At 39.1% G+C, this 24,979-nt stretch overlaps 1 protein-coding gene across 7 annotated transcripts in view; it reads right to left on the bottom strand.

Annotated features, from left to right (window-relative positions):
- The window catches only part of Ssbp2 (single stranded DNA binding protein 2), a 211,930-nt gene that overhangs the window by 143,700 nt on the left and 43,251 nt on the right, over positions 1-24,979 (bottom strand). For 6 of the 7 annotated variants that reach the window (XM_031360763.1, XM_031360761.1, XM_031360767.1 and 3 more), the window contains exons 3-4: positions 20,253-20,314; positions 10,304-10,388 (exon numbers count right to left, since the gene is read on the bottom strand). In XM_031360763.1, coding sequence (XP_031216623.1) covers positions 10,304-10,388; positions 20,253-20,314 — 147 coding nt within the window. Of the gene's footprint in view, positions 1-10,303; positions 10,389-19,693; positions 19,757-20,252; positions 20,315-24,979 lie in introns of those variants that run through there. The other variant, XM_031360768.1, reaches the window with a different exon arrangement.

Genomic DNA, 24,979 nt, shown 5'->3' with positions numbered 1-24,979 from the left:
AAGCTGAAGGGCCCAAGTGAGGATGCCTCAGTCCCACTTGGGAGGGAGAAGAAAGCAATCACAAGTTGGGAGGGAGGGAGGGACTTGGGAGGGAAAATGGATGGGGTGGGGGGGGAGAGGGGAACCTGACCTGGTATTGGGTGAAGGAAAAGGACTGAAGCCCTAAGGGCCAGAAGAAAGAATGGAAACATGCAACCTCGGGAGGTAGGAGGTTGAGGGGCACCCTCCAGAATGCACCAGAAACCTGGGAGGAGAGAGACTCTCAGGACTCAAAGGGACATAGATGAAATGCCAGACAGTAGGAAGAGGGAACTTATAAAGCTCCACCTCCTGCAGGAGGACAGGGCATCAAGTGAAGGAGGAGATTGCTATCCCACAGTCAAAATTCTGACCCATATTGATCCTATCTGAAAGAACTGCAGGAATGGAAATGAAGAGGAATCTGAGGAAAAGAAGATCCAGCGACAGGCCCAAAATGGGATCCAGCTCAAGGGGAGGCCCCAAGGCCTGACACTATTACTGAAGCTATGGAGTGCTCACAAAAAGGGACCTATCATGACTGGCCTCTGAAAGACCCAATAAGCAGCTAAAAGAGTCAGATGCAGATATTTTCACCCAAGCAATGGACAGAAGCTGCTGACCCCTGTGGTTGAGTTAGGGAAAAGCTGGAAGAAGCTGAGGAGGGTGACCCTGTAGGACGACCAGCAGTCTCAATTAACCTGGACCCCTGAGGTCTCTCAAACACTGGATCACCAACCAGGCAGCATACACCAGTGGATATGAGGCCTCCAACACATATACAGCAGAGGACTGCCGGGTTTGGGTTCACTCAGAGAAGATGCACCTAACCCTCGACAGACTGGAAGCGCCAGGGAGTTTAGAGGTCTGGTTGGGTGGGGGCTGGGGGACTCCTCATGGAGACAGCGGGGTGGGGAGGAGGTATGGGATGTGGAATAGTCGGAGAGTGGACTGGAGCAGGGGTGGGGGGAATAAAATCTGGAATGTAAATAAATAAAAGACAAAAAAAATCAATAACTTTAGAATTATGAGTTTTGGAAATAAAATTAGTATTCATTGAGTATGGTGGAATTATTTGAATGCTGCCCCTAAAAATCATATCTACAGAAAAGTGTCATAATTTGAAATAACTGTCAAAAAATATATAAATCTTCTAAAATCTGCCCTTTGTTCACAAAATTTCACGTCCATTCCAAAACAAAACACACTTTGTCCTTCTCCATGACTGCCAGTCTTTTCCTAATTAAACATCCACACTACCCAATATGGCAATGTGTGACTATCTAGAGGTAGAGGCAGGAAGATCTCTGTGAACTTGAGGCCAGCCAGACCTATAACAGCAAGTTCTAGGACTACATAGAGAAACCCAGATTTAAAAAAAAAGGGGGGGGGGCATCTGTCCAAAGTATGGGTCAAATCTCCATAAAGCTGTGATGCAAATGAAGTTCTTAACCTATGCTTGGATTCCTTTTTATTCAATGTGAATACCCGTGACTAAAGAAAGTAGATATCAAGCCTTTAGTATACCAAAAATGCCTATGAACTCAGAAACTACATAATCTATAGACACTCCCATTCAAAGTCTTGGGGAGAAGAGAGCATGTATGGAATGTGAATGGCCAGTAATTATTCTGATACTCAATAGGATGGTAGGATGCATGTAGCCAGGACCTACAGCCTTCAGACTGACTATCACAAAATGCCCCCTGGGTTTTGAAAGGAATGATCCCAAGCAGACAGAGCCACAAAACAGGTATTTCAGAGGGCAAGGCAGAAATACAAGACTCTTCCTGACAGCATCATTCCCAACATTCTAGTAATTGTAAGTGAATCATTAAAATTAACTTGGAGAACTCTGGTTAGAGATTTTTTTGACAATGGGATGACCAAATGACACTATGGAAAACATGTAGAATGAGAGGTATCACTGCCTGTATTTTTAGAAAAGGCAAAAACACATAATTGATATAAAAAGATTGGTCATGATCAACATGACAACCATTGAAGTTTCTACTAACAATTTTTCTAACATGATGTGTGTGTGTGTATATATATATATATATAGAGAGAGAGAGAGAGAGAGAGAAATAATATATATTTTAAAAATAAATATCAAATTTCACAGGACTAGGGATACAATTCCGTGGTAGGATTATTGCTTAGCATGAGAGAAGCCATGGGTTCAATTCCTGGTACCATAAAAATATAAATACACACACACACACACACACACACACACACACGGGGGGGGGATTGATTTTCAAAAAGCCTAGAAGACTAGAAAATTATAATAATTATTCATTATTGGGGTTTCGTTTTATAAAACATGATAAGCTTATCTGAATCCTGCTATTTTTTATGCTAGCTAAACTTTTTAGATTTTGCCTATTGCTTCTACTCTATTATGGTATTTATTTGGCAAAATATAATGAGTATATTCAAAAAATAAATATTTTTCTAATACAAAAGCTTAGTGTTGCCATATCATTTATAGGCAGTCAGAACTTGAAAATGAATCTATTTACTATTATAAATATTTTACTGCATTGGACATAAAAGGAAAAACATGTTATTACTTTAACTCTCTTAAAAAAAAAAAGAATGTGAAAACATCCCTCTTTGGTGGTTCGAACACTCAACAAATCGAGTAGAATACTGAAAGGCAGGCTCATAGTTGTAGGCCATAGTAGCTATCAGTGGAGCGTCTCTACCAAAGAGGCAGAACTTGAACTGATCAGAAGGAAGGCCTAGGGAGACTCACTGCTTTCCACTGAAAGTTGTGGGGAGAGAGGGATGAGAAAATATACTGGAGATAAGAGAATGTACCCCTAGATATTAAGCAAATGTTCTGTCAATGAACTACATCCAAAGCCTATGTTTTGTTTTGTAAAAGGAAAAGTTTACTGTGACCCACTGAAACTTGTAAAAAGTAAATGACTAGCTAATAGAACTTGATTTTGAAAAGAAATCATCCTTGACCAGGAATTTGACCTCCCATCCTACGACACAAGAACTTGTAATACCCCACCCACTCCACTTTCTCCACAACTAAATAAATATATAATTACAAATGTGGAATTGTAAAAAGGTAAGCTTTATCTATATTTCAAACAAAATCCTATTGGGATTCCAATACTCTGCTGCCCTCCTCTTGTTTTTGATAACCCAAACATTTCTCTGTAGGGAATGATATTTAAACCTCAGACATAAAGAAAAAGTATGTAGCTCATATAGGAGAGAATTTTTAATGTATTATTATTGCTTATTATTATTATTATTATTATTATTATTATTATTATTGTGAGAGAGAGTGAGCATGTATGAGAGAGCCCACACATACACATGCATGCATGATGAGAGCACTTGTGCTGCAGAACACATGTGGGGGTTGGAAGCCAATGTTGTAGGACTGGTTCTCTTTCTATTTTTCCTTGCATTGCAGGGATTGAACCTGGGTTACCAGACTTACACTGTAATCATCTCTATCCACTGAGCCATCTCACTAGCCCCATGGGAGGAAAATGTATCAAAACGAAATGGAAAAGGAAGACCTGAGCTTGTAGGTAATGGTATATAGGTAACTAACTGTGATAGACAAGGCCACATTTATGACAACAATGAAGGGAAGAGGGATAAGGTAGCAATAAGCAGAGGAAAATAATAATGTACGGAAAGTGTCCTGGTGTGCTCTCTCTTGCTGTGATAAAGACCACAACTAAATGCAGCTTGGGAAGGACAGGGTTTATTTGGTTTATATATCCCATATCACCACCCATTTAAGGAACTCAGGGCAGGAACTTAAAACAGGAACCTAGAGACAGGAATTAAAGCAAAGGCCATGGAGGAATGAAGCTTTCTCTACCTGCTTCCTTACAATACCCAGGATCACCTGTCCAGGGGGCACAAAGAAGTGGGCTACCTGCCTCCATCAGTCCTTAATTAAAAAAATAAAAATAAATGCTCCACAGATATGCCTACATGCCAATCTGATGGAGGCACTTTCTCAACTAAAGTTTCCTCTTCCAAGATGACAAGTTGACAAAAGAAGATTAAAAGAAGGAAGGGAGAGATGGAGGGAGGGAGAGTGCATGACACAGAAGTGATACAATTCTGCAATGTTCCTATGGCAGAATGGACAGCTGTTTATTTCTTCAACAATTCATTGAGTATGAGTTAAATAAGAAAAAAACAAATTGAACATGATATATATTTTAGTTTTTAAGTGTGCTTATGTCCCTATGGAATATATTCTAAAAGGTAATAATATGCTTAGGCTATGAATCTGTTCATACTTTACATTTTGACTCTGTTACTTATTTAACTGACAGTTTAATATATGCTTCCTAAGACAGTTGTAAGGAAGAAAGACTGCTTATACACTAAGATATTTCTCTGCCTATTATTCCAGGTTCCAAAACTTGAAGAAAAAAGCCAAAGCTCATTTAGGTCCATTTATTTTCCTAGAAATATTTGAGTCTATACTCACTATAATACAGGACTGCTTTCTAAAAGAAAGCTAGGGTATATTAGAAACCACTCAAGCACTGATACAGTTTGAACCTTACATCTTATTTCAGCAGCCATTTGAATATGAAGAGACCCAACGCATTAACATCACACAATTTGTACTACCATCTTGATCTACAGAGAACACTCTGGAAGCATACTGATATGGGAACAATCTAATGACTTGTAGATTATAAGATATTTCAATTATGACATAGACTCAAGTCTAACTAGCATTTCTCACTGATTTGTGTTACTGTCCTATCTATCTTAATGATATTTCTTCCTTAAGTATGAGCACCTTTCTTAACTATTTCTTCCCAGGCCTGAATATTTAGCTGCGCTTCTCATGAATTTATCCTATTATTAGAGCTTAACACATAATCTTCCATATGATCTTCTCAGTTTGAGAGTTCTGATCATAGTATCCCAAGTTTCAGCTCCTAACTACAAAATCTCCCTCCCTCCCTCCCTCCTTCCTTCTTTCCCTCCTTCCCTCCCTCCTCTCCCTTTCTCTGTCTCTCTCTGTCTCTCTGTATCTCTCTCTCTGTCTCTCTCTCTATTTCTCTCTCTCTCTGATATGTTTTTGTCATTTTACTCTTTCTTTTCAATGTCTTTCACACACTAATTCAGGGACTTCACCATCAGAACAGCTTCCTTACAGTACTGTCTCTGGTTGATTCTTCCATTCTTCTTAATCAGAGCCCTGGATCAACTACCATAAACTTCTGCTACCATTTTTTTTTTGTTTTGTTTTTTTGTTTTTTTTTTTCGAGACAGGGTTTCTCTGTATAGCCCTGGCTGTCCTGGAACTCACTCTGTAGACCAGGCTGGCCTTGAACTCAGAAATCCACCTGCCTCTGCCTCCCAAGTGCTGGGATTAAAGGCGTGCGCCACCACTGCCCGGCTCTGCTACCATTTTAATACTCTTAAAAATGACTCCACATTGAAGGCACAGATGTTACCAAGTACACTTAGAAACACATTACATAAGAACTTGGAAACCCTGAGCCTTCCTGGATATGGCACACTGTATTTACATACCACCTTGTGACCCTGTGACCTCTATAGGTATTGGGTCTCTTGCCTAATTAAATGACTAAGTTTACCTAAATAATCGGCCCCTATATAAAAAATATCATATGTTTTTATCCCTCATTTATACAAGTGATAAACTGTCTGAGAAAGAAATTAGGGAAGCAACATCCTTCAAAATAGCCACAAATAATATAAAATATCTTGGTGTGACTCTAACCAAGCAAGTGAAACACCTATATGACAACTTCAAGTCTTTGAAGAAAGAAACTGAAAAAGACATCAGAAAATGTAAAAATCTCCCATGCTCATGGATCAGGAAGAAGCCCATCTTACCAAAAGCAATCTACAGATTCAATGCAATTCCCATCAAAATTCCAACACAATTCGTTACAGGCCTTGAAAAAACAATAGTCAACTTCATATAAAAAAGCAGTATAGCTAAAGCAATTCTATATAGTAAAAGAACTTCTGGAGGTGTCACCATCCCTGATTTCAGGCTGTACTACACAGCTATAGTAATAAAACCCACAGGTTACGAGCATAAAAACAGACAGGTTGATCAATGGAATCAAATTGAAGAATCAAAAATAAACCCATATGCCTACAAGACACTTGGTTTTTGAAAAGAAATCAAAACTATACAATGAAAAAAAGAAAGCATCTTCAACAAATGGTACTGGTCTAACTGGATTTCAACATGTAGAAGAATAAAAATAGATCCATATTTATTTATCACCCTGCACAAAACCCATGTCCAGGTGGGTCAAATACCTCAACATAAAACTCGATACACTAAATCTGATACAAGAAAAAGTGGGGGAATAGCCTTGAATGCATTGGCACAGGAGACAACTTCTTGAACATAACACCAATAGCTCAGGTACTAAGATCAACAATTAATCAACGGGGTGTCATGAAACTGAAAAGCTTCTGTAAGGCAAAGGACACAGTCAATAGGACAAAATGGCATCCTACAAAGTAGGAAAACATCTTCACCAACTCTACATCTTCCAGAAGTATACACTTCCAGAATATATATAAAGAACTCAAGAAATTAAATACCAACAAGCCACATAAGGTAATTACAAATGGGGTACAGAACTAAACAGAATTCTCAACAGAAATCTCTAATGACCAAGAAGTGCTTAAAGAAATGTTCAATTTTCTTAATCATCAGGGAAATGCAAATCAAAACGACTCTGAGATTCCATGTTACACTGGTCAGAATGGCTAAAATCAAAAACTCAAGTGACAGCTCATGCTGTCAAGAATTTGAAATAGGAGGCCGGGCGGTGGTGGCGCGCGCCTTTAGTCCCAGCACTTGGGAGGCAGAGGCAGGAGGATTTCTGAGTTCCAGGCCAGCCTGGTCTACAAAGTGAGCTCCAGGACAGCCAGGGCTACACAGAGAAACCCTGTCTCGAAAAACTAACAAACAAACAAAACAAACAAACAAACAAAAGAATTTGAAACAGGGGGAATAATCCTCCACTGCGGTTTAAGTGCAAACTTTTACAACTATTTTGGAAATAAACTTGAGAGTTTTTCAGAAAATTTGGAATAGCTCTACCTCAAGACCCTGTTATACCACTCCTAGGCACATACTCAAAAGATACTCTACTATAGGACAAGGACACTTGCTCAATTATGTTCATAGCAGCTTTATTCATAATAAACAACCCAAATGTCCCTCAACTGAAGAATGTATAGAGAAAATGTAGTTCCTTTATACAATGGAATACTACTCAGCTATTAAAAACAAAATCATCATGAAATTTTCAGGCAATTGGATGGAACTAGAAAAGATTATCCTGAGTGAGGTAACCCAGACCTAAAAAGACAAACATGGTATGTACTCATAAATGGATATTAGCTATGAGGAATAATCATTCTACAGTCTACAGACCCAAAGGAACTAAGTAACAAGGGAGGATACTTGAATCTCACTGAGAAGGGGAAATAAAACAGACATTGGGGGTGAGTAGAGGGAGGGAACCCACTGGGGAGAGAAAGGAAACAGAAGAGATCAAGTGTGGGGAGGATGGAGGGAGAGATGCATCTCTGGGATGTGCTGGAAATCTAAGACAATGGAAACTCCCAGGAATCTATGAGGGTAACTCTAGCTAAGACACCTAATAAGAAAAGTGAAAACTTATCAGAAAGTGAAATAATTTTAAAGAACTCTCATGAATATAAAATTAATAGTCACTACAGATATGTAAATCATAAAAATTATGTAACCAAAGCCCAAAGTGATATATGACCCAAATATAAAAAGATAATTAACATTTTAGTTAGGGGGTTACACTCATTATTTACCTTCTTAAGCTTTCATCATTTCTTTTTTTTTAAATAGAGTCATTTCATTTGAATCATGTAGATAAAAGCCAATAAAAATGAGGCAGTTTTAAATCACCTAACAATTTAAAAATATAAGTAACTTCATTCTAAAGTCATTAACAAATTTGTTTAGTCTAAAGAATTTATCCATTGAAAAAAATGTAATTCAGATTGCTTCCTTGGGAACTACCATGAAAACCATCAGGAAACATTAGACATCAGATGGAAATCACTGCATAACAGGCTCAAAACCTGTGACACATAGTAGAGGTCACTCTGCTTCTATCTCCCCTCTTTTCTCCCACATCTTTCAAAACCGTTTCATGCATGAGGTTTTGAAAGAATGAAATAGAACTATGCAGATCTATTTCAGAAATAGTACTATTCAAGAATCAGGAAATACTCATGAACGTCTCTATAAGTAAGTTACAGAGAATAAAGAAGTTTATGAAAACACAGCAATTGTAACACCAACACTCGGGAAGTCCCTGTGAATGAAGCAGACTGGAAGCAGTTGTGAGGATGCATGGTGCTTGCTTTATCTACCTATGTCTGTAAAATCAGGCTCTGAAGGAGTTCAGTGTTCTCCATAAAGTTTCAATGTGAACAGTAGGGTGGCTCTTACCACACTATAGAATTAGCTTCTTGTTTTAAAGATTTACTTCTGTGTGCATGTGTGTACACATGTATGCATGCCATGTGTTTACAGGTGTCAGGGAGTATTATATATCCTAGAGCAGTTGTGAGATACCACAAAATTAATTAATTAACCAATTAATTAATTAAAAAGAAGGTGCTAGGAGCCACACTCAGGAGCTGGTATCTGGGAGACCAGTAATTCCTCTCAGTGACTAACCAATCTCTCTGGCCCTAATTAGTTTCTTAAGCTGTACATGGAGATATTAAAACTTCTATAATGCTAGAGCTCTCTCTAGTGCTTTCCAATTTGAAAAATTAGTAGGCATGTTTATAACTTAATGGTAATACCAGTCTCTACAACGTCTCTCCATGTAAGGACAGGAGAGATGAAGAATCCAGCTCTGCCCAGATGCCTTGGAACCCTCATGGTTGAGACGTTGTTTTACTATCTCTTATTGCACATGTGTAAAGAACAAAACAACACTGCTCTGGTAACCGCTGTGTTTGGAGCCCTAAATATATGCCTGTCTCTCCCTTTTCCTCTGTGTTCTCCTTGTCCCAGGGGCTGATGAATACAACTGGTATGAGATAAAGTGACCCCAGCAAGCCATCCATCAGGGCACAGGCCCCACCAGCTACTCAGGAACCTAACTTCTCACCTCTGCACAGCTTTCTGCCACTACTTTAGGGCTTATTAGTTTTCTAGACAAGTCTCTTGGTTTTAAAATGATTTTTTTTTCCCTTTAGAAGAACAAAATATGTTTTTCTTTTGAGACCTGGTTCCATTTTTAAAGATTTTTCTGCAGAATAATGCTTCCCTCTACCACCCAGACATGTATCCCTCTAGTTGAGAACATGTCACCAGGTATTTCTTTAGGCTCCACACGTGACTATTTTCAAAACAGGAAGGCAGAATTTCCTCCATCCCCAATTCAATCGATATCTCTTCTCTGGTCAGCTATACAAAGAGACCCCTCACAGGATCTTCTCACATGTAACTTTTTCCTGAAGAAATTGAACTTCAATATAACCTGATTTCTAAAGCAAAAATTATATTTACAAGGCATACTTAAGCAAAGGGGACTCTACTGCCTTTAAGAATCTTTTTTAATAAATCACATTTTTATTTTGCTTAGAAGTTTTAAGTCTCTTCTTTAATACTTTCTTTAATTCAAATAAGTTTTATTTGAGGAACTGAAGTCTGTAGAAGTGGCAAAAGTATTCTTTATTTTTAATTCAGTGTTTTTTAACTTCTATGCAAGAGTATATTATTTCATGGAGCTTAAGATGAGTTTTTAATATAAAGAAATACTGTTTCATTTATACACATTTGAAATTTCAGGTGCTGAGAATATAATTAAGTAGTAGAGCATTTGTCAACCTGGTGTGAGGCCCTGGGGGTGGCCTCCAGTAATTCTGCCCACCCTTCCGCCAGAAAAAAAAAAAAAGTGAATTCACACAGACTGTGATTGCACAACTGTATATATCTGAGGACATGACTGTGACTTTCCAAGTCACATATGCCTAGTGGTAAGTACCTTTCATGTTGGGACTTATTCCCACTCTCTACACTAAGTTTCGGCAAACATCAAACATCCTTTTCTACAGCCATTTTAACTATGAGCCATCCATTTTTTAAGGTATATTGGTATAGCTCTTAAGTATCACAGAAGAAAGTTAAATGGCCCAGTATGTTTTTTAAGTGCAATGGTTAGAAAACAAAACCTGGCAATGACACTTTGTTTCCAAGTGTATGTTCTCTTACATAATCATGGAAGGCTTTTGCTTCACTCGAGTGTTCACAGGTTTCCCGTCTCTCTGGAGCTGCACAGTAGAGATCCCAAAATACACTGAAAAGTAATTATGGAACATTAAAAAAAATCATTAATATGACAGACAAGAAATCACAGTTCAACAAACATTAGGCATCTAACTCTTGATGCAAGCCTTTCTCCTAAAGAACAGATACTACTTCTGGGAAAGACTTAAGGTCAGGAGGTTCCTTAATGCCAAAACTACATTTTACCTAAACACTTGTCTAAACTGTTACCCATTCTCCTATAAGGAAACAGTAATTTTAAACAGTATGGTTTTGTCTGGTCCTGAGAATCAAACCCTTATGAATAAGTTGGAAACCTTTGTTCTTATAAATGGCTGTTAACATGACTGACAATTAGCTGAACTAATGCTTCAGCCAACTTTCCCATGAAAAATAGAAGTATAAATGATGTTCTTGTGAAATTAATAATAAAAATGTTCTTCCTTTTTTGCAAGGCAACCTTATCACCCAGCTCACGGGCCACCGCCCTAACTAACTAGCACACTGCATTATTCAAATAAGATTTTCTTAAAATCTCCACTTTTCCTTCTTCAATTACCAAAATAGGTTAATAATTTTGAAACTAATCATCCCAATTCATTCCTGTAATAATTCAAAAATTATACTTTTTAAAAAAAGCCATGGTCATCTTCCCAGCTATCAAGTTAACTCTGAGCAAGGAGCTAACATCACAGTAGGCAGGTGTGTGCAGGCTGCTTGTGAACAATGTCAATCATGTTAGATTAGTCCACCTTTCCAAGTCTACCACATGAAAGGTACACACTACCTCAAATAGTCAGAACACAGTTCTCAGGGCAGGACAGACACACTGCTCTGTAAGGATGAATTATGTATCAAGCTGTAATCTGTGTAAGGTCGTAGTAAACTCTGACCTTTGACACGCCATTTAGTCTTTCTGGTTCGTTCTCTCCTCAAGAAAGAAACACAGTAGGCCTAGTAACAAAGAGCATCAATTCAGTTGAACTACCTTCAAGAAGACAACCACAAACTACTGAGCAGCCTCACCTTTCAGTGTCATATATTGTTGCTTTCCACTAGGTAGCAAAAACCTACTTTTCCTTCTTACTAAAAGGAGATAACAAGAGAGAAATACAAAGAAGATAATGAGGACAAAAGTAAGTTGAGTTCAATGTTTTGACAAGAATGAGAGCCGGATGTGGCTTCCCCGGAGCCCAGCAAGATAAAGGAAGACAGTCATAGACACTGAGGGGCGCTAGACTCCCACACGGAGATGTGCAGTGACATGTGGTCGGCTATGTTCCCCTCCTCAGCTTCCTAAGGAAACATGAAGCCCAAAGCTCAGCGTTTCTCAGCAGTGTCACAGGATACCAGACACGGTGCCATGATGGGCAGCTCAGAATGCCCTCACTCCCAAAGCTTCATTTCCTACAACTGTCCTAAAATGTCTACCAAAAGTCATTCTGTAACTTTTATTTTAATCTTTGTCTGTTTGTTGTTCTGCATTTAAAAGTTCTAACCTACTGTGCTCAACTCTATGTAACCCTCAGCCTGCCAAGTGCTGAAGCTGACAGCCATGTGCCACTACATCTCTCTTGCCTATAACATTTAAAACACCAGATTACACAATGATTTTTCTCACTATGTCCTAAAAAATATTAAGAATCACTATTACACACATGAATATTTATCTTATAACAATAACACTGTTTTTTACTAGATATTTTATGTATTTACATTTCAAATGTTATTCCATTTCCCAGTCCCCCCCTAACCTCCTATCCCATCCCCCTCACCCTGCTTCTATGAGGGTGCTCTCCCATCCACTTACTCCCACCTCCATGCCTTGGCATTCCCCTACACTGAGGCATCAAGCCTTCATAGGACCAGGGGCCTCTCCTCCCATTGATGCCTAATAAGGCCATCCTCTGACACATATGCAGCTGGGGCCATGGGTCCCTCCCTGTGTACTCTTTGGTTGGTGGTTTAGTCCCTGGGAGTGCTGGGGGTTGATATTGTTGTTCTTCCCATGGGGTTGCAAAGCCCTTCAGTTCCTTCAGTCCTTTCTCTAACTCCTCCATTGAGGACCCAGCAATCAGTCCAATGGTTGGCTGTGAGCATCCGCCTCTGCATTAAGTCAGGCTCTGGCAGAGCCTCTCAGGAGACAGCTATATCAGGCTCCTGTCAGCAAGCACTTCTTGGCATCCGCAATAGTATCTAGGTTGGTGTCTGTATATAGGATGGATTCCCAGGTGGGGCAGTCTTTGGATAGCTTTTACTTCAGTCTCTGCTTCACACTTTCTCCCCATACTTCCTTTAACACAGGAGGGACCTCCTTTAATATGGAGGTCCTTGATCCACTTGGACTTGAGCTTTGTACAAGGAGTCAGAATGGATCAATTTACATTCTTCTACATGCTGACCACCAGTTGAACCAGCACCATTTGTTGAAAATGCTGTCTTTTTTCCATTTGATGGTTTTAGCTCCTTTGTCAAAGATCAAGTGAACACAGGTGTGTGGGTTCATTTCTGAGTCTTCAATTTTATTCCATTGATCTTCCTGCCTGTCTCTGTACCAATACTAGTTTTTATTACAATTGTTCTTTAATACAGCTTGAGGTCAGGGGTGGTGATTCCCCCAGAAGTTCTTTTATTGTTGGGAATAGTTTTCGCTATCTTGTTATTACAAATGAATTTGCAAATTGCTCTTTCTAACTATGAAGAATTGATTTGGAATTTTGATAAGGATTGCATTGAATCTATAGATTGCTTTCACCAAGATAGCCATTTTTACTATATTAATCTTGCCAATCCATGAGCATGGGAGATCTTTCCATCTTCTGAGATCTTCTTCAATTTCTTTGTTCAGAGACTTGAAGTTCTTGTCATACAGATCTTTCACTTGCTTGGTTAGAGTCACACCAAGGTATGTAATATTATTTGTGACTATTGTGAAGGCTGTCATTTCCCTAATTTCTTTCTCAGCCTGTTTCTCCTTTGAGTCGAGGAAGGCTACTGATTTGTTTGAGTTAATTTTATATCCAGACACTTAGCTGAAACTGTTAATCAGCTTTAGGAATTCTCTGGAATTTGGGGGGGGTCACTTAAGTATATGATCATATCATCTGCAAATAGTGATATTTTGACTTCTTCCCTTCCAATCTGTATCCCTTTGATGTCTTTTTGTTGTCTAATTGCTCTAGCTAGAACTTCAAGTACTATGTTAAATAGATAGGGAGAGAGTGGGCAGCCTTGTCTAGTCCCAGATCTTAGTGGGAATGCTTTAAGTTTCTACCCATTTAGTTTTATATTGGCTACTGGTTTGCTGTATATTGCTTTTACTATGTTTAAGTATGGGCCTTGAATTCCTGATCTTTCCAAAACTTTTACCATGAAGGCGTGTTGAATTTTGTCAAATGTTTTCTCAGCATCTAAGGAGATTATCATGTGGGTTTTTTTTCCCTTTGAGTTTGTTTATATAGTGGATTACATTGATGGATTTCCATATATTGAACCATCCCTGCATCCCTGGGATGAAGCCTACTTGATCATGATGGATGATCATTTTGATGTGCTCTTGGATTCATTATGCAAGAATTGTATTGAGTATTTTTGCATTGATGTTCAAAAGGGAAATTGGTCTGAAGTTCTCATTCTTTGTAGGGTCTTTGTGTGGTTTAGTACTTTTGGCTTCATAGAACGAATTGGGTAGTGTTCCTTCTGTTTCTATTTTGTGGAAGAGTTTGTAGAGTATTGGTATTGGGTCTTCTTTGAAGGTCTGGTAGAATTCTGCACTAAACCCATCTGATCCTGGCTTTTTTTTGGATGGGAGACTTTTAATGACTGCTTCTTTGGGGGTTATAGGATGGTTTATCTGATCCTGATTAAACTTTGGCACCTAGTATCTGTCTAGAAAATTGTCCATTTCATCCAGATTTTCCAGTTTTGTTGAGTATTGGCTTTGCTCCCTTCTTCTGACCCTCTCAGTTCTCCCTTACAGCCCATTCCATTCCTTTGTGTTAGCAGCAGATACCTTTCTATATGGGACCCTCAATACCCACTCCAGGCTGGGACTCAGGTAGGTGATTACACTCTCTTTCCTGTCTTCCATTTCTATCAGCCCTGTTAATACCAGCAGCCCTATGGCAGCCTGCTTGCAGAGGCCTCTACAAACATCAATTTCATTTACTAAAGACTCCAACACTTGGTAGAGACACAGGGTGTCCTGCCCCCAGCACTTATATCCCTGTTACTCCAGATATAGGCTTTGTCCCACTGCAGTATCCCTTGCTCCCAGCACCACCTCAACTCCCTAGGGACCCTGCCTCATGGTAAGGAAAGAATCCCTTTAGCTTGTTCCCGGCCCATCTAAGCCTTTTCTATCAGCCCAGCTCTATTCCTCTATGACACTCACTGACCTGTAGACACACTTTGTACCAGGGAATCTACAGCTACCACACTTTCCTAAGGCAACAGAAACCAAGGAAAGGAACATATAGCAAGCACCTCCCGGCTCCAGGAGCACCTGCACTCATGGGACATGTCCAGTCATATATACATAGTAAAAAAATCAATAAACAAATATTTTCTAAAGTAAATCTTAGCCCTTATTGAAATGATCTCTGGTTACAAATCAAGATACTTCACTTCTGATAAAAATGGAGAACATTATATCTAATTTATGCGGCTTATGAGGATTCAAATGATGGACATATGCAAAAGTACTTTTAAAACATTTAAAGCACATTTTAAAAACTGTCTGTACTGGCTGGTTTTGTGTGTCAACTTGACACAGGCTGGAGTTATCACAGAGAAGGAAGCTTCAGTTGGGGAAGTGCCTCCATGAGATCCAGCTGTGGGGCATTTTCTCAATTAGTGATCAAGGGGGGTAGGGCCCCTTGTGGGTGGTGCCATCCCTGGGCTGGAAGTCTTGGGTTCTATAAGAGAGCAGGCTGAGCAAGCCAGGAGAAGCAAGCCAGTAAGAAACATCTCTCCATGGCCTCTGCATCAGCTCCTGCTTCCTGACCTGCCTAAGTTCCAGTCCTGACTTCCTCTGGTGATCAACAGCCATGTGGAAGTGTAAGCTAAATAAACCCTTTCCTTCCCAACTTGCTTCTTGGTCATGATGTTTGTGCAGGAATAGAAACCCTGACTAAGACACTATCCTAACAAGGTTTCTTTTAACTCCAATCAGGAAAGTTTCATATTAAATGAATAAAATTTGTCTTCCTTTTCCTTTCAATTCAATTTATATTTTTCACAAAAGATTCATTCTGTGTTTTCAAGGGGTCGGGGGTGGGGGGAGCATTGTTTTCTTTGTTTTTGTCTCCAGAACACTTTTCTTCTTCCAAACATTCTTTCCTCTTCCCCAATAGTAAAGTCCACTTTTCCTCTATGTATCAACTCTGGCAAGTTAATTCCATCTGCACAGTGACCACACCCTTCTTTCTGTCCCAGGTACTGCCCTGGCCGTCCTGCAGTTGTGTTCACTGACTATTCAGGGAGGCATACCAACAGTAGTAAGGGCCAGTCAGTCAATCACTAACACTCTTATCTCACAGGTCAGCTCAAGAGTTCTACCGCCATCTTCCTGCATCCGGCTAACCTTAGCTCCATCTCATGTCATCATTGGATTCTAAAATCATAAGTGCTAGCATACTGTAAGATTTGATTTCCAGCTAACAGGTGAAAGGAACTACGTCCTTATGATAATCTTATCAGTTATATAGTTTAGAATACAAGTATATATAGACTTATGATTATTTTAAATGATAGTTTATATTTTTATGTTATAAACTAAGATGCATGTTTTGTAATTAAGCCATCAAATGGTAAGATTTTGTGAGCCCATATTTTTAAATTCCATGGGTTTAAAAAGATATTTACCTCAGAGGAAAGAAGTTTCTTGGAATTTTTATTTTTAAAATTAATGGGGAAAAGTAGGAATATTTGTTCACAAGTACAAACAGGAAGTAAATTTTCTAGTGATATATGCTCTAGAGGAAAGTAACAAACTGAAACTGAGGAATTGCATGTTCTACAATAGTACAAAAGTGATGGACAAGTGTCTGCAGAGACAGGTCAGCCTGAAGGTTACAAATCTGCTTCCCTCAACAGCACAATCTCTCTCCTTCCCAAGGCTGTTGGCTGTAGCGCGGCGCGCGTTTGTGTGTGTGTGTGTGTGTGTGTATGTGTGCCTGACTGCCTGTCTCTGTGTGTGTGTGTGTGTGTGTGTGTGTGTGTGTGTGTGTGTGTGTGCGCCTGACTGCCTGTCTGTCTTTAACACATCCCACCTCTCCTATTCTTTTCTTTGCCTTTTTACTCTTAGGTTGTGTTTTATGTTAACTCTGGAACTAGTCGAAAAGCACAGAACTAATCATGGAATACACTTTGTTTAAAATGTGTGAGTAGTAAAACCAAAATGCTCCAGACTCTATAACTCCTAATCCGGCCCCTGCCTTTTTTCTAGCTGGGGATACACCCTTTTCTAGTACTACTACCTCAACAGCAACTGGTTCAAACTACCTGTTATAGTCAACCCCCTCTTGATTCTATAGTAACTATCACTTGCCCTTGATACTTTCCCTCAACTACCTTTCAGTTTAGCTTTGATTTACTTCCTCTGCAATGCCTTTTCTTGTGCTTCCAACATTTGTAAGTACGGCTCCTGCATTTATATTTATATTAAAAACATATATTTATTTTTATTGTCACACATATAACTCTGTTATACTTTTTTGACTTGTTTATCTAGCCCACCAATTTTATGGAGGGTGATATAGTTTGCACAAAGTTTACTCTCTATTTAGTAAACAGGCTTAAACAAAAAGACAATTCCAACTTCAAATCCATTTGAAAAGTGACAGGAAGTCATAATAAATTATAGCTGGTCCACAGATTGGTCTTAGCTGGTTCCAATAGCACCAGCAGGCTCCTGGGTAGTGACAAAGGGAACCACTATCACGTGCCTACTTCCTTCATCCGACCACAAACTACAAGGCCCAGTTCTAAACTCTTACAACAAGATGGCCATGCATCTGCTGGATTGAATTCAGCCCTCAGTAAAAGTTTCACTCTGTACAATAGTCATCAGGAATGCTTATTAATCATGCATTGTTTTGGAAGGGTAGAGACATAGCTTTTTGGTAGTTCTCAGAAGAGCCCTTCACTTCAAAACTGTTAATCATCCATGATTCACATACACAAAGCAAATGCTGAAATAAACATATTGATAGTTTTATGGGGAAAAACCCAAGAAAACACTTTTAAATATTACATATGCTGTACATAAATAAAGTTCAACAAACTTTAAAGTTTAAAATATTTACATGCCAATTATTAACATTAATTTTGGTATCTCTATATTAAGTAACTTAAAAGTTCAAAGCCCAGGTGTCCTTCTGAAATCTCTGAGTCACAGAAAGAAGGAGAAACAATGGCAGGTTTAAAAGCTATTCCTTCTGATAACTGATATAAAAAGCTAAAGTCTAGCACAAAAAGAGACAAAGAACGTTATTATCGATCACCATGCTGCAGATATTGGTTAACTTATTGAAGAATTCGCAAAAAATGAAGTAGGTATAAAAACTAAATGTAGAGAAAAACTAAACATCCTCACTCTTTTAATCCACATATCCAATATGAACATCTATGGTAATGTTTACTATATTTTATACTCATAAGCATCAGCACATCTATAAAGAGGCCAATAAAAGAGAAGACTTAATGGCACCTAGAAGGTAACTGCAATTTTAGGGCTGAAGATACAGCACAGGAGTAGAGCATTTCCCCAGCATGCATTAGACCCCAAGCTCAATCTCCTTAAAAAAAAAGGACAGTTTAGATCTAATCCATCACTTATCAAATTACAGTTTTGATTTTTTTAACACTATACAAGAGACCAGCCTTAAACCCAGAAAACAGCACAATGACCTTGCGCAACTGTAGTGGAATGAACGGTTGATCCAATTACAGGAACAATGTTCAAATAAAGGCTTGCACCTGTTCCTGCTGTGTGAGACAAACAGGGGAAACCCATAACCACAACTGACCAAGTGCGGTTCCAGTCCCACAGAACTTCAAGTAAGTCATGCCTCTGTGGGAGGTTAAAAAGATGATTAAATAATGTACAAGGAAACTACATGCCTGGCCCTTTGTTTCCTTCCTTTAAAGGGGATGTTGAAAATGGGTGGCCAAGGCAATAGGGGATACTTCTGCTAGAGATGGAAACAGAGGGAGGGTGTGAGAAAGATAAGAGACATTCAGACACACAGACATGGGGGGGGGGACAGAGACAGAGAGACAGAGACAGAGACAGAGAATCAGCTAGCCTAGCTTATCCAAAGATCTGTCCTACCAATTGCTGCTGCAGAAAAGCTACATATATCTGTATATACTGTGTCACAGTGACTTTATATATTTCAGTATTATCTGGGCCTTAAAACAGTATCTAGCAAGGTTTTGTGTGTTTCTAATCTCTCTGTCTCATGCTCTCTCTCTCTTTCTCTCTCTCTCTCTCTCTCTCTCTCTCTCTCTCTCTCTCTCTCTCTCTCACACACACACACACACACACACACACATACATTCCTCAGGCCTCCCTCCCTTCCCTCTTTTCTAAGCCCCATTGGTTATATATAAATATTTAAGGTGATTTCCTACCTAAAACATACACTACCACAATCACTATGCTGAGCACCGTCAGAACTTCTCATATCATAATTGGCAGAGAATAAGAAATGAATTTCTTATCAGCAAACCTACAAGCCTCCCTGCACCTCCTCCCATATTATAGTAACAGAGACAGACTCCTCTTTCTTAGATGTTCCAGTCTGTGTGCGATTATACGCTCGCTCTTCTCTGACCTCCACCTTTACCTACCCCTTGTTGTACCAAGCTCTGCTTGTCTACCTCTCCTCTGTGTGAACATCAGAATGGCTAACACTCTCCCAGCCAATCAGTACACTTTGCCAGGTATTGTCCTTTACACTCATCACAGCTGAGGCTCTTGAATGGCTCACTAGATCTATCCTTTGCCACCCTCAGCCTCTCAGTCTTGAATGGGCTCACCATATGTACCATTTGCTGCTGTTATTTTAAGATATGACTAGCCTATTGTTGAATATGCCAATCAGATCACTGTCAATGCTCCCAAGAGAAGTGAAAAAAGAAGAAAATGGGTGGCTAGCACATCAACACATATGACTGCTTATTCCTAACTAACTTAGTCTCGCAGAAATTTGCAGTCCTCTTTATGGAAAGCAATGTTATAGCTAGTCATAAGTTAAGGGCCAAGAAAAAGTGCCATCCTCATCTGCCACAGCAAGACAAGAAAGAAGACTGCTATGGAATGAATTATACCTTCTCCACATTTAGATGCTGAAGTCCTGACTCTCTGTGTGTTGGTACATTGAGGTGGAGTCTCTGGAAAATAATTACACTTAGCTGACATCATGAAGGTAGAATTGTCATGATGAGATTAACTCCCTTATAAAAATAAACACTGATTCCCTGCGTTCCCTCTCTCCCACCACCATGCTGCTTACAAGACATCAGGACAGCCCTCACTACAAGGCTGATCTAATAGCACCGTGATCTCAGAATGTCTATCCTCTGCAACCCTAAGGAAATATGCTTCACTGTATATGACGTTCAACCTATGGTATCTTTTATTAGCAATTCTCCAGATGAACATAATGAGCACAGTTAAAACTCCACACACTAGCTCCAAGTCCATTCTGATTCAATAGTAGTATCTTCAAGGAAATGCAGGAATGTTGGTCTTGAGGTTTTGGTTTTGTTTTCAATCACTACCTTTTAGTTCACAACTGTAGGAAATGGAAAAACCAAACAAGAGTAGAGATCATAAAGATCTTACTGAAATGTAGTATCACGTAAAAATAAAATAAAGGATACTTACCACCACCAAGAATGTAAGAATCCTGGCGGCTCCCCCAATGTGATGTTTTTTTCCCATCTTATCTAAAATAAATTTAAAAAAACATATTAAATACTTTCCATGTGGTACTTTGCCCCACAAATATTACCAAGCAAGTTTTTCTCCTTTAAATGCTACAGTGGTTTTAAGTTCATCATTTTCATGTTATTCTTTGCTCAGGTTTCCCAAGTACTCTTTTACAGAGTGATCAAGAGACTGATTGGTGTAGAAGATGCCACCATAACTTCCTAGAATTTGCTTCCCACCACCCCAGTAATAAACTGTCATGTCTTGGTGCTCCAAGGCCATCTGTCTATGATCTTTATGAAGCTGACAATCAATAGCTAAGCCAGTAAAGGCATACCTTCATTGTGCAAGCCTGGTGACCAGAGTTCAAATCTAGGGACCTACATAAAGGTAGTAGAAGGAAACCCCAGAGTTGTCTTTCTGTTTCTACATACATATCATGGCACATGCATTCCTCCACACATGTAAGTGCACACACACACACACACACACACACACACATTAATTAATTACCTGATATGAAGAATGTGTTTCCTACCTTAGTCACTCATTAACTGCCTCCCTGTTAAGTTCTTATCCACACAGGGTTCTAAGAGGACACTGAAAGTAGGAAGGAGGGAAAGAGCTGCTAACACCATCGCCATCAGGGTTGCTCCACCAGCAGCAAAGAGTGAAGATAGCAGCTCATTCCACTCCATCTGTTTCTAGCATAAGTAGACAGGCTGCTTCTTGGCCCCTGAGATGCACAAACATAATTGAGCAACACCTTGCCTTCAAGAGCTGTAGTCCAGTTCCATGAGGCTACACTGAGCTCCTGAAGTAACTGAGACTGGGAAGCTCAATGGCTCTGGTGCTCTATCTCCATCTATCTATCTATCTATCTATCTATCTATCTATCTCTCTATCTATCTATCTATCTATCTATCTCTCCATCCATGTCTTCCCCACCCTTGGTAGTCAAAAATTCACCTAGCAAAATCTCTTATCCATAATTTCTTAACCAGAACCTCTTTAGTTTGATCTTTCTTGGCTCTAATGATTAGTTAAAGTGATTGATGATTTTATGTAAATATCACTTCAATGTTCTTTCTATGCTTTTTTAAATAAGCAGCTTAGTTAGTTACCTAGACTATATTCTTTCTGTGGTTGTATTTAGTGTGTTTTAATTAGCATGTCTGGATCCTGACTCATACTACCACATCATAGCACTTCATGAAAGAATATTTAAATCGCATTCCTTTTAAACAGAATGAAGCACAGACATTAAAGTTTAGCGTTTTTACACTCTTTCTATGTGAATGAAGAAAAATTTAAGGCTCTTGTTTGCCTTCGTTTTCTCATCTATAACATAAGCTATTAATCATCTACCTACAAAAGGTTTGAGAGGATTAAGCTGGTCAGTATACCACTTGAATTGGGGAATACAGAAAGAGTGTAACTGTTAGCTGCTGAACTGTTTGCTTTGACCCTGAAGAATACTCTCACAAAAAATTACTCCAGCATCATTGTCATCTATACTACTAAAAACAGTTAGAGGACTCAAACAGAACCCCATCCCTGAGGAGAGCAAGCTGGTAGGGGAGACCAGTCACCAGATGATCACAGCAGAGCTTGCCCTTGGAGATAAATGGAAATCATAATATAGGACGTTTAGAGAGTGACCTTTAACCCTAGTCTGCAGAGGGAAGGGAAGGCTACCCAGGGGGAACTTAGGGGTTAAAAATTTGCTAAGTTTCATAAGTGTAGAACACTGGAAGCCATGTCCCTCTCTGCATCTCCCCACTCTCTGTAATGTCCAGAAAGTGGTGACCACTCAGTACACATGTAGAGATTACTGTAGAAAACATTATAGGTTCCCTGTCTCATTTAAAAGGCAGTTTCTAGAACCAGCTTGGTAACTGCAGACTTGATCAGACAGGGGCACATATCTTTGGAGAGTCCTCTGCTGAGGAGGTGTCTCAGACTTCACCAAGCACATCCAATCACTCGTTCTCCCTGTACTGCAGCAAAAATCCGCAGTTCCTCCCAGCAGTGAAAAGTAAACCATGACATTTCCAAACCTCTGAGAAGGCAGAGTTCTAAACAAAGGCTTGTTATCCTTCTGTTGTAGTTAAAGCTCTAATGATGAAGAACGGGGAAAGGAAAGGCTGCTCTCTTCAGAGCTGAAGGAAGGAAGAGTAGTAGACCTGGACACTGCGCCGAGTCCTGACTAGTAATCTAAAGCCCCTGGGGAAAGCTGCCATCATGGTTTGCTGGCCTGGGAGAAAGAGGCTGAGCATCCATCCTCTTTCCCAGTGGTCCGTGGCAGATGCTCAGCTTCCTGGTCAGGTCCTCTCTTGGCTCTATGTTCCAAATGTGTTTTACTGTAGGGTGCTAAGCTGCTTGCTCGTCTCCGTTGTACCTCATTGGCATGGATAATACACAGGTTACTGTCTGGCATAGCACTGGAGAATAAAGTCAGCTTTCATTGTACCTTGATGGGAAGGGTTTATAATTTTTATGATTTCGAATCAAAAGTAGAATCTGGCTTCGAGGGAAAGTCTCTTTGTTTTGGTAATAAACCAATATTGAAGAAAGACTATAACATATTTCAAAGGGTTCTTGTATACTGATAGGACAAGAACAAAGGTTGTAAAAGAGGGTACTGAGAGACAGGCTAGATGAGTAAGCAGGGACCACATCAAGCAAAGTTTCAAGACTCGACGTAAAGCCTAAAATGCTGAAAATTCTAGAAGAAAACATGGTGAGGCCTTTGGGATAGGCAAGAACTTTCTGAATAGGACTCTATTAGCAGAAGAGTCCAAATATTGACAGGTAGGATGACACATAATTAAAAGGAAACTACTAGAGCAAATAGGCAATAATAGAATGGGGGAATCTTCACCCATTCTACACTGCAGAAGGTGCTAACACCCGTACTTTACAAAAAGGAGAAGGAGGAGGAGGAGGAGGAGGAGGAGGAGGAGGAGGAAGAGGAGGAGGGAGGAGGAGGAGGAGGAGGAAGAAGAAGAGGAAGAGGAGAAGGAGGAGGAATTAAATATCAAGAAAATAAAACTACTAGTCAACAAATAGATAAATGAAATGAACATACAGTTTTTAAAGAAAGAAACAGAAGTACCCAATAACTATTTTTAAAGTGTTCAAAATCTATAGTCATAAGGGAAGGACAAATTAAAACCACTTTGAGATACCATCTCACCCCAGTCAGATGCTATCATCAAGAAATCTGACAACAAATATAAGTGAAGATGGGGGAGGGGGGAAGAAGACCTCAGCTAGTGCTGGTTGGGGTGCATAATAATACAGCCATTAGCTATTAGTTTGGAGGTACATCAAAAAGTTAAAAATAGAACTGCCATATGACCCAGTTTATACCAATCCTGGGAGTATATCCTGAAAACTCTATTTCCTTCCACAGAGATATTTGCACTATTTAGTTTAGCAAGGAAATATAACAAATATCTATCAACACATAAATGGATAATGAAAATTTTGTAAAAATAATAAAGAAAATGAGAAAGTGTGGGGAGGGAATAGAAAGGGCTCCAGAGTGGGTAGCTATGAGAAGCAGTAGGCAAACAAGGAAAAGGGGGAAAGTAATGTAATTCTTTTTCAATTAAAAACAAATTAAAATAAATGTCAGATAAAATAAAATTGAATATTATCAGGTGTAGAAAAAATGAAAACACAAAATTTGGAAGAAAATGGATGGACTAAGAATATATAGTATTGCGGGGCAGTGGTGGTGCATGCCTTTAATCCCAGCACTTGGGAGGCAGAGACAGGCGGATTTCTGAGTTCCAGGCCAGCATGGTCTACAGAGTGAGTTCCAGGACAGCCAGAGCTATGCAGAGAAACCCTATCTCGAAAAACAAAAAACAAACAACAAACAAACAAAAAACCAAACTAACAACAAAAAAAAGAATGTATAGTATTAAACAAAGTCACTGAAATTCAGAAACAAAAGAGATGCATGCATCCCTGGAATGCATCCTATAATGGAACCCCCAGTAAGTGTCAGTATAGTTTAACACTTTGTAAGAAGACAAAGAAAGGGTAATATTAGGTGACGCGGAAGGATCAAATACACGTAGAAGGGTTCATGAGTCATGAGTCATGAGTGAGGATGCCAAGCTCACAATGTTTGTCATTTCAACTCTGTCATGTTTCTTTTTAATAATGGCTAAGTCCATAAAAATGTACTACATAGAGATGAAAAACATAAGTGAAGCTCCACGGCCTTAGGACAGAGGTCTAACTACAGTTTACTGTGATGTGCAGAAGTCAGATGTGAGCAAATTTTTGTTTGGTTCACTATCTTTATTAGAATTCTTAAGTAAATAAGATATAAATGATTTGGAATTTTAAAATAAAACATAATGAGCTATAAGAAAGTAAACAAACAAGATACAAGAGTGATTTTTAAGAAAGTTAAATAAAAACGTGAGTAATCAATGAAGTTAGGAAGACGAAATGTGAACAATAAACACAAATAAATCATATATCACATAAGTGAAGACAAATTTCAATGTGAGTTCTTCTAAGTAGTAACATAAAAGAAATTATGTATTTGTATCTCCCTTGTATCTGATAATGTAAGTCACTCATTATATCCTTTGGTTCATAAACACTAAGGAATATTTCTTTTTTTTTTTTCTTCAGAGACTTGAAGTTCTTGTCAA

Source organism: Mastomys coucha, unplaced genomic scaffold (genome assembly GCF_008632895.1).
Source record: "Mastomys coucha isolate ucsf_1 unplaced genomic scaffold, UCSF_Mcou_1 pScaffold8, whole genome shotgun sequence".
In the NCBI taxonomy this organism is placed as follows: domain Eukaryota; kingdom Metazoa; phylum Chordata; class Mammalia; order Rodentia; family Muridae; genus Mastomys; species Mastomys coucha.
Note: the sequence above shows the minus strand (reverse complement) of the source record. Positions and strands in the feature narration are given on the sequence as shown.